The following is a 10,677-nucleotide window of genomic DNA, read 5'->3' as shown; positions in this document are numbered from 1 at the left end:
TACGTAAACTCCAGTATTTTCCATCGTCATGTTTCGTTCCCTTGAAGAAGTGGCCTTCTCACCAGCATTATAGCTCTTTGATTGGTGTCTCAGTGGGCAATTTTGCTTATTCGGTCTTCCCATTTTCCCCTAATTCAGTTCATATAAATCATTAATGATCTCTAACCAAAAATATCACTACAACAAAAATCATATATTGAGACACTTATTTTGAGGCATTTTTTATTAAGTGCCTCTAGATTTACTTTTTGGGACAATTGTAAATACTAACTAAATAAGAGACACTAATATTTTAAATTTCAGGAATTAAAACTTTCAGGGGAAACAATCGCGCCTTTCTTATTTCTGGGGACTCTTCTCTTCCTCCTCAATCCAAATTCCCTATTCTTCCAATTACCCTATCATTCAAACATCCACCAGTTTCTAATTTCACGTTAGCCAAAAAAACTCAAACTCGGAAACCTGACTCACGTTATTGCCGCCGCTGTGCCCGCCGCTGCGCTGTCGTAATCTCGAAGCCGCTGCTGTACCGCCGACATCCTCTTCTCCGTTTCCAGTTGCTGCTGTGCCTTCTACCCCATATCCTAGGCATCGATTTTGCTCCTTGTGTGGCGCTGCGATCGGTGTTCTCGCCCCAATCGAAAGCCCCAATCGAAGAAGCCTAGGTTTTTGAGACATTATTGAAGTAGTCGGGAACCTTCTAAACGTAAGTTCTTCAATCTAATAGAATAACTTTAGTTCTATAACGATGTGCTTTTTTTATCACCAATGCTAAAATTCAGTATTATTGATTTTGCTGCTCTTTGGAGTAACTGCAAGATGAGATTTTTGTTGGCATCTCTTGTTCTTAACGACAAACATTACTTTTGGTTAAATTCCCTATGTGTGAAGCTGTCCAGTTTAACAATAATTACTAGTATTTTTTAGGGAATAATTCGCTGATGGCTTTATATGAGAAAAATTTAGTTCCAGAGTTGTTTTTGGTGAATTTGAGTCCTACTCAATGTGGTGTACAGTTTGATTGTTTAATTGTGCCGTTCATCTGCTAGTTTCGAGTTGAATCATGACTTCATCTGCCAGATTTGTGCTGAGTTATTTGTCAGGATATATGATATGCAGCATTACTCTAAATGAAAATGTTACATCCCACGTAGATTCCATTATAAGCTAAGGTGTAATGTAATTCTTGCTTTATATATATAGGAGGTTGATGACGTTTGTGATTACCTTGGATGTGCTTAAATGAAAAATACTAGAAGAGTTGTTGCCTATTATGAATTTCTACAAGCTTAGTTCAAAGGTGTGCGTGAGAGATAAAAGGTTGAAATGTGGAACCTGTGGGGCTAATTGGGGTGCTTAAATACTAATGTGACATAGGTTGCTGAGACTTTAAAAATCCTAAACTCAGAATCAAGTTTTGGTTCTGTTACAACCTTAATGTTTACCTATTCTGCCTTTTAGTTAGTAATTATTGTAGTTAATGTTGAAATGCCTAGTGTATTGTTTGTTTTCTTTGTGATAGTCTTAGCTATCTTCCGTAGTTGATATTCATTTGAATAATCAATTGAAGAATCTGATCGTTGTGGATGAATTTGCTGGTGTGACTATTTTGTGAATAAGTAGTATATTGGTGAATATCAAAAGCTATTGTTTATAGTTAATATTGCTCTAGAACCTTAATTTGATAATAACAGTATATCATTTTGAATTTAAGACTTTGGTGGACTTGATAGGGCTGATGATATAATAGATGATCTGTTCGAATATTTTGCTTGATATGGTTGTTCATTTATAATGCAGCTGAGAATAGTTTGTTTACTTTCATCTTCATTTTTGGTTGGTTTCAGATAGATCTTCGGGACAAGCCTGCACTTGAGACGCCTTTTGCTTCTCAAAAGTAAGTGTAAGTCTTCTTGAGTTATGTGGTTTAGTTGTGAGTCTTGTGACCCTCTTCTTCAAGATTATTGTCCACAGACTACAATGATCATATTGATTTTTAATGTGTATATTTGCATCCATGAGTTTTCTATGTAACAGCTTCACACCTCATTCGCACATGATGTTGTATATTATGTTTTATGCTATTGGTGTTTATGAATTATGCTCTTGGGGTTATTATCTTGATGAATTCAGTTTATGTTCTATGTGAATACCACTATTGAATTTGCTATCAACGAGTCATGGTTTTATTTTCCATTATATTTGCTCTAAATTATTTGATCTTAGATTGTTGCTGAGTGCGTTTTGTTTAGCCTAATTTACTTCCTGATCTGTTCATGGTTACAATGCTCCATTTATGAAGTTTCTAGTCATGTCTTTTATTTTCATGATTTTAGTAACATATATCATGAAGAAATGTATAATTTATTTATACACGGAAAATGTGAAACATGAGAGGGAGGAGAAAATATTTATATACTTATATGATCTACTGTTATATATATGTTTTTTTTTGTTTCTCAGCTGATATATTGTTTCTCATCCATACCCACAGAAAGCTTCTAAAATTGGTATGCTCGATTTCTATTTAACCATGCTCAAAGTGGCAAACTTTAGAAACCTAACTCTTTTTTTTTTTTTGAAGCTCCAGTTCTTTCACAAGAGTGACTATCCTTCCATGGCTCGGCTGCTGTTCCTGATAACGAATTTGGAAGGAGGCCTAATCCTTCTGCAATACGAAGAAATGAAACTGCTGCATCTACACCTGGCTGGACAGAGAAACCATTGTAGAATACCAATTTTTCGCATACAACTCAAAAAGAGATGAGAAGGCAGTGCCAGCCTTATTGGCTTATTTTTTTTATAGTTTACTGTTTAAACATGGCACCTTCCTCTCTCCCTCATGCATCTCAGCGGCAAATGCAGTGTTACTTTTACTTTGATCAAAGAAATCCAGTTCTCTTCTCTGAATTGACATTTAAATATCTTAAGTGTAAGCTCATAACATCTCATGATCTCTGTCTTTGTCTCTTAAACAGGTACTATTGTTGATGAGAAATCTCTCGAGCAATTTGGCTAGTCGTGATTTTGAGGATCATGTAAGTGCAAAATTACCATGAGCATTAAACTATTTGTTCAAGAGCAAGTTTCTGGTTTGCTCATACTCAGCCTATGACTCTCTGCATTCCCTATATATTATTCGCCTAATTTACTGTGCTATTTTATGTTATGATCAATTATTACTTTGTCAATGTCATATTCGTCTTGATTTTAATTGAAGCTATGAAATGTATTTTGACTACATGTCATTAACCTATCAATTATACCACTGTTGCAGAGAAGGCTGCTTTCATCATATGAGACTGACCTCGAGAAGGATGATGCTTTTGATGTAATTGATTCTATCCTTTGTAGCCATTCTGAAGGTGCAGGCTAACTTTGTGTATTATTGTAGCCAAAAGAATATGATATGATTGTATTTGTACAATAAGTGTCTTTTTTACACTTATTTATATAATAATTTTAGAGCATACATTTTTTAATACTACGGATAATAGTGTCTCTAATTTCTTTTGAATGTCAAAATAAGTGCCTCATGTGTTCATCTTAAGACACATAAGTGTCTCATAATATTGATCTCGAGACATAAAATGAATACGGAGGATACATATTTTGTGTCCTGATACTTAAGCAAAAGACACAAATAAGTGCCCTATAACATTAATTTCGGGACATAAAATAAATTTTGAGCCTACACATTTTTTGTCCCTTTACATAATCAAAAGACACGATAAGTGTCCCATAACATTGATTTGGGGACATAAAATGAATTTAAAGATACACATTTTTTTGTCTCAATAAATAATCAAACGACACAATAAGTGCCACAATATTTCTTTTGAAGGCACAAATAAATATCCCTATAAATTTAACAATAGGATTCGAAATATTTTAAAGAGCACTTTTATGTGCCTCTACAAATCAATCTCGGGGCATATTAAATTGTCGGGTAATCTATTGATATCGAGGCACATAAAAAGTGCCCCTAACCCTATTGGGACACGATACTTGGAGGCACATGTACTAAGTGCCCCGAAAATAAGAAGTGCCCCAATAGAGCACATATTGGGGCACTTTTTGGTGTCCGGAAAGCCATTTTTTGTTGTAGTGTATTATACCTTTTCTTTGGTTGGTTGTGGCAATATTGGCTCAAAGTTACAACCCCTTGAATTGTGGTCTTGCTAATTACATTTCTTGCATGTCATTTCAACTCATATCTTCTTGTACTTGTTGGGTTCCATTGCATCAATCTTATCTATTGCCCTTCTTATCTTTTTGGGGGCATACTAGGCAATTTTCACACTATTGATAGAATAATTGTGAATCTCTCAACCTCCAATCCAAATTAATATGCAATTAGGTACATTCTAATTGTTTAGTAATAATGTACATATGTAGTTGGATCTTCATGTAGAAAATAAAAATGCAGAAATTGCATGCACACAAGGGTTACCAATCAGTTGCCACACTCTACATGTACAAATCCTATTTGCTACATTATTACAATTGCTTATTTTCTAAAGCAGGAAGTGATGTACACTTTGTACTATCACGACTAATCTACTCTAACTTTCAAAATATTCGAGGTCAGGTGGTTTCTATTACTTTAGATATTTCTTGTACTTATTTCACTTGTCTCACCATAATAGAAGTCCTTATTTCCTATATGTGAATGTCATGTTTGCCTCTAGCATTCAAAATGTAATTTAGTAAAAATCTCACTTATGTTGTTATCTATCACACGTCACTATATGCATTTAATGAAATGAAGGCCTTATAGAACTTGTGAACATCTGTATTGATGAAGTCTTGGAAGGCTGCTAGACTTTATGCCTTCATTTCATCAAGGGCTTATTTTTATTCCTCCACATATATGCTCTTCACAACCCTCTATAAGATATTCTTCAATGTATTACCTTTTGTTGCTTCTTCCAATTCATGAAAACATGTCTACCACAATTCTTATGATCGGCAACTGGAGTCATGCCACTGCATTTTCCAAGCCCTGAAGTAGCATAGAACAAATATTAAGTAATATATAATCAATACTAAGAATAAAGAAATAAGCAATTGTAATGTGTGTGTGGGAGTGTTGGCCTAGTGGTAGGAGGTTAATACCCAAGACTTGAGATCCTGGGTTCGAGTCCTTCGTCGCGCGGTCTTTAAAATTTCTTTATTTACTTATGTAATTTATCAATGATAAAAATAAAATAAGCAATTGTAATAGTTATGCAATACCTTTGCTGATCAAATATAAATGTCTAACTTTCACTATTTGTCATCCCTAGGTCCATGAGAAGGCATTTCAAAACAAAGTCCAACATTGAATATTTGATTGTTCCCATCTTTACCAAGAGCATATATATAGTAGAATCTCACCCAAATATGTCTTAAGAAAACAACCATAAGTACTAGTATTAGTTTTCTACAGCCCTAACAGAAACCATTTTCTATTTGCACTATAACACATTTACAGTCCCTTGAACATCCTCCAACAACTCAAACCTACCCTCACCATCAACCCTTTCTAATATGTCTACTTTCAAGTCTTGTAAACGCTATCATTAGGTACATCAGTTGCAAATTTTTCTAATATGTTTACTTTCAAGTCTTGAATAGACAAATGAAGCCGAGGATCTAAAACATTGGCTAACCACTTTGAGCTTAAAAGCTTATTATTCATATATAGACTTAGAACGTACATGTTCACCACCCATTGCTTTGACCATAAAAGTTTAAGCGAGCTTCACAACACTACCATATACCTTCCAAGTTTAAGGTGGTTTGCATATTGCCTCACATTGGGTTTTAGATACTCTCATAAACTTCCCATTTTTTATAGTCCAACTTTTGAAAGCAGCTCTACATTCATATCCATCTTAAAACCTCAAGCCAAAGCTATATGATCTTTTCTTAGATCATACACAACCATCTTGCTCTTCCAAGATTTCATTAGGTCTGCATCCTCCTTGGTTTCAGAAAAATTGATATCATAGTCGGACACATATTCCCCCACGTACCATCTTCACATACCTTTTAATTACTACCATTTTCCTCCTATTCTCTATATACTCCAGAAGCTAATTAATCAGATAATACCTCAATATTTGGGATGTAATATGATTTCTTTTTATTAGACAAATCATCATATTCCTCTTTATTAGACAAATCATCATTAATTAGCCCTGTCACGTATATTCTCAACATCTCTTTCAACAATATTATCAATATTTTCACATTCACATATATTATTAACATCTCTTTCAGCCACATACTTCCAAGTTCCTACGTGAGAAAAACGCAAGAAAAATTGACTGAAGACTCGAACGTGTGTCATAAGGTCTTGGACGTCATACAAAAAAATCATGGACCCAACTCAACTATAAAAATAAATAAATAATATTAATGGACCCAATTAACATCTAATTAAAAGATATAGAACTTAATTAAGTCACCAAAAACTAAATCAGAACAACGCAAATTATTGACAAGTCTGTACCAAGTGGTACAGTAGGCACGATACGATAAAATCATGATTAAAAAACATTTTTTTCTCTCTAAAATTATAACAAATATATACTTCACAATTCAGAAAAATATGGAGTATATTATTAAATTCGACACGTGCTTTAATAAAATAATTAGTGTATGTATATATATAGTGAAGAAAATTATTCCATTATGTAAAAATGAGAGGTTGAGATTGAATTATTATGATTGAGTACTGTGGACCATGGGCTGTGGACCATGGGCATATGTTTGGTAAATAGTAAATACTCTCTCCATCTCAGCTTGTAGTATCCATATTTTTAATTTTGGATGTTCCATATTTTTTATTCATTTCTATTTTTAATAAAAGTAGGTGGGACTCTTACTCTACTTTAATTATTTTAATACTCACATAAAATGTGAGACCCTTATTTCACACACAATACACCCAACCACTTTATTAAAACTCGTGTCGCTCTCAATTGGATACTAAAAGTTGAGACGAAGAGTGTGGGTCATGTCATAAAAATAAAATATAATATTACATCCGTCCACCGTAAGTATGTCATTTTGGTTGGGCATGAGTTTTAATAAAATGATTTGTAATTTTTATGTAGTGGAGAAAGGGTCTCACCATTGTATAAAATAAGTGGTTCAGATTGAATAAAATGTGACTTTTTGTAAATAAAGGTATTTGTAGGATAAATGATAAAGAAAATATGGGACAATATCCTAAAAATAAAAATGATATATATTTTTCATAGATGCAAAAATTGACAAAAATGACATACTTATTGAGTTATTGTGCACGGAGAAAATATATTTTTGTTAGATACGCTAAATAAAGCAATTGTTGCATACTTATTATTATAAACGGGAAAGTATTAGAACACCGCTCATAATTCTTTGAGCATTTTATTAAAATCATCCAAAAGTTTAATAAAATTATAAATCGATTCCTAATATTTTTACATGTTCACGTTTACGTCGAGTGTGACGTTTTTGGCACTCAAAATCTCATGTGGCAAGCAGCCGTTTTAGATCGCATGAAAAATATCAAATTATGTATTAAAAAAGATATTTCCACATCAAAATCTGGCGTGCCATGTGAAATATGAGGCATTGGAAACATTAATTAGTAACATAACTGTCAAAGTATTGAGAGTTTAAATTTAATTTATTTATGCTCAGAGATTGTTACATAAACTTATAAATTATAATTCTCCAACACGAGGCTGATCTAGGAGCATCAAGAGGTTCAAATATTACAATTTGGTGAAAATAATTAACCGGCCCACCTAACCTGTGGGTCTGTTTTTTGAGTTTATATTTTTATTTTTCCCACTTTGAATTTCTTAGTTTCCTTTCAATGAATCTACTCATGGAGACAATTTCATGAAAATGACAAAAGACAGAGGAGTATGAGTCATGAAATCATGAAGAATTAGCGACATCAATTTCTACAAAACAGTAAGAGAAAATTCTCACCCAAAACTTAGCAACCAATCGCTTTCTCTCTTCCTCAAAACTAGATCGCCAATCATCATCTCATTATTATCGTCGGAAAAGAAATTAAATTAGGATCGAATTTATCCATCTATACACGAGGTGATGATGAGCGCACACAATCAGCTTCCGCCGCGTGGCACTCTTCAGCAGGAGTAAAAGTCGACGAGTTCGTTCAACGATTCCGGGTGAGGATCGGCATTTTCCATCATCCAGAGAAGGTGGTCGAACAGAACTACCTCGCAGGCGATGGTGATGGAGTCGCCTTCGTCGCGCTCCACCAGCTCGCGGAAGACCGGGTTGTCGATGACCTCGGAGGGGAGGAGGTACCGGCGGCGGGACTTGCCGACGTACACCGCGTGGAGGTCCGGGACGTCGGCGGAAGAGTCGAAGGAGCCGTAGTTGTCGGCGGCGGCGGCGATGGAGGAGGCGCGGCTCAGCTTGAAGGACTGCATTTTCTTGAGCACGGACTTGATTTTGTTGAGCTTGCCTCCTTTCGCCATTGTGAGTTTGTTAAGGGCGTGTTTGGTGGAGAGATATACTTACGAAAATGGAAGACTGTTGGGGTCGTGGGTTTCAGAAGCGAGCGTATATATATATATATATATATATATAGCGAGGGCGGCGCCGATGAATTCTTAATCCCGCACTTTATCGTATGCGATCGTATTTCATTAGTATTATTTAATATTATTATTCTCCCCGTTTTAAAACAGTGCACACATTTATTTTTAGATATAAGTATATTTTAAAATTAACATTTATTTTTAGATATAAGTATATTTTAAAATTATTATGGTGTGTTGTGAATAGATAAATATGTCCACATAAATGAAAATGTCTACATTGATATTTATTGTAAATAAATTGAAATATTGAGGTTAAAGGATGAAAGATAATGTCTAAAAATAGAAAATTGTACACTTTTGTTTTGTGATACCGACCAAAATTTTATAAAGTTATAGTACTTTTTTAGGACGGAGGAAGTATAAAATAAAAAATAGTATTATATAATAATTTTAATTAATATTTATTATTAAAAATCAAAATTTTATAAAATTGTATACTCTAACTTCATATTAATGAATCTTTATAGTTTTAAAAAATAATTATAAACGATAAAGGTTAGATAGATAGAAAATAGTATAATTAACCAATTGTAATGCGGACTGAGATGAATTGGAACTTTAAAATGTTCTAAACTTTCTTTATAAGTCCTTTCATTTGAACTAATTTTAGTTATTTATAATCTTATTGAAAGATGATACTGGAAAAATCGTAATAATGAGGATAGAAAAAATCGACAATGAAAGTGGTATCTATCCATTTTAAAAGATAAAACTTAAAAAATACCCACTTTTTATTAAATATATAAATTATAATCATTTATGACATTTTTTTACCCTTATACCGAACATTAGTGTAATTTGCACTGATTTTCCACCACATATACTTAACTTGCAATGGTTGAACATGTCAAGCATTAATTTATTACCACAAATGCACTAATGGTAGACATACTCGACTAACAGTGGTTGAGCTTATCGAGCAAAGTTCGCGATTTAAGTAAGGGCAAATTTGTCATTTCAAGTTCAAAATGAGTAGTTTTTATATTTTTATTTTAGTGTGTGTATTTTTTATTTTTGGGGTTTCGGCAAATAAAAATACGAACTAGTTCGATATTGCAATTTTAACGTGACTTTTGAAGTGTGGTGAATTAAATCACCACCTTTTCATTTTTTACAATTTCGTCCCCCCAATTTTTTTTCGGTCATCGGAATACTAAATTGGAGCTTACGTGAATTAGTAAAGATGACGTCGTTTTTGTGAGGCCTAAATGACTCTGTTTCCTATAATTTCAATTAAAATTATCCTCATATTATAGAGGAATTGTATCCTGTATCTGCATCTTAATTTTCAATATTCAGCAATTTTATTGCAAACAACGTCGTAACATGAATATTATGTACGTAGCGAACTAATCCACTTAAAACTCCAACTCAATAATCCGACGATCGAAAAAAATTGGGGGAACGAAATTATAAAAATTGAAAATGTGGTGATTTAATTCAAAAGTCACGTTAAAATTATAATCTCGAACTAGTTCGTGATTTTATTTGCCAAAATCCCTTTATTTTTTGTATTTGGGAATTAGTAAAACCTACTATTAACCTAAAATTCAATTATATATATCTTATTAATCATTATAAGTAAATGTCTATTTGGATTTGCGAATCCTAGTTAATTATTTTAAAATTTTACGAAAATATACTTTCCTGGTCCATCAAAATTGTGGTATGATTTGGATGACACATATTTCAATAAACAGTTAAGAAATATATGTAGAAATTGGATAAAGTGATTCACTAAAATTAATTTTCTAGGCAATTAATAAATGATTTGTTAGATATACTTTTTGTAAATATTAAGTGAGGTGAAAATATAAGAGTGCGTATATACCAAAATGAAAACACCAAATTTATTGTGGATGGACTAAAATAATTTTAAAAAAATAAAATCATACTAATTTTTATGAATGAATAAAATATAAATTAAAATTAAACAAAATAAATAAAATATATAAAAAAATTAAAAATAACAGAAAAAATAAGACATAAAAATTAGGGATGGCAATCTACCGGCAGGTAACGGATATCCGTGAAAATCCGAACCTATTAGGGT

General features: G+C 32.9%; 1 protein-coding gene and 1 long non-coding RNA gene across 3 annotated transcripts; one reads left to right on the top strand and one right to left on the bottom strand.

Annotated features, from left to right (window-relative positions):
* Positions 1-218: 218 nt before the first annotated feature.
* Positions 219-3,470, top strand: LOC131021428 (uncharacterized). 2 transcript variants are annotated; one of them, XR_009100944.1, is made up of 5 exons: positions 219-706; positions 1,848-1,903; positions 2,464-2,510; positions 2,585-3,038; positions 3,278-3,470. It is a non-coding gene; the product is annotated as an uncharacterized LOC131021428 (long non-coding RNA). The 2 variants fall into 2 exon arrangements; XR_009100943.1 differs by having other exon boundaries at positions 223-706; positions 1,848-1,897.
* Positions 3,471-7,911: 4,441 nt separating this feature from the next.
* LOC131021427 (auxin-responsive protein SAUR76-like) lies at positions 7,912-8,757 on the bottom strand. The gene has a single exon (XM_057950613.1). The coding sequence runs from the start codon at positions 8,496-8,498 to the stop codon at positions 8,142-8,144; it is 357 nt and encodes a 118-aa protein (XP_057806596.1). The 5' UTR covers positions 8,499-8,757; the 3' UTR covers positions 7,912-8,141.
* Between the last annotated feature and the right edge of the window lie 1,920 nt (positions 8,758-10,677).

This window comes from Salvia miltiorrhiza, chromosome 4, assembly GCF_028751815.1.
Source record: "Salvia miltiorrhiza cultivar Shanhuang (shh) chromosome 4, IMPLAD_Smil_shh, whole genome shotgun sequence".
Lineage (NCBI taxonomy): Eukaryota > Viridiplantae > Streptophyta > Magnoliopsida > Lamiales > Lamiaceae > Salvia > Salvia miltiorrhiza.
Note: the sequence above shows the minus strand (reverse complement) of the source record. Positions and strands in the feature narration are given on the sequence as shown.

What these genes read in the sequence shown, in the direction of transcription:
- LOC131021427 (XM_057950613.1), bottom strand. Translation starts at nt 8,498, where the DNA reads ATGGCGAAAGGAGGCAAGCTCAACAAAATCAAGTCCGTGCTCAAGAAA.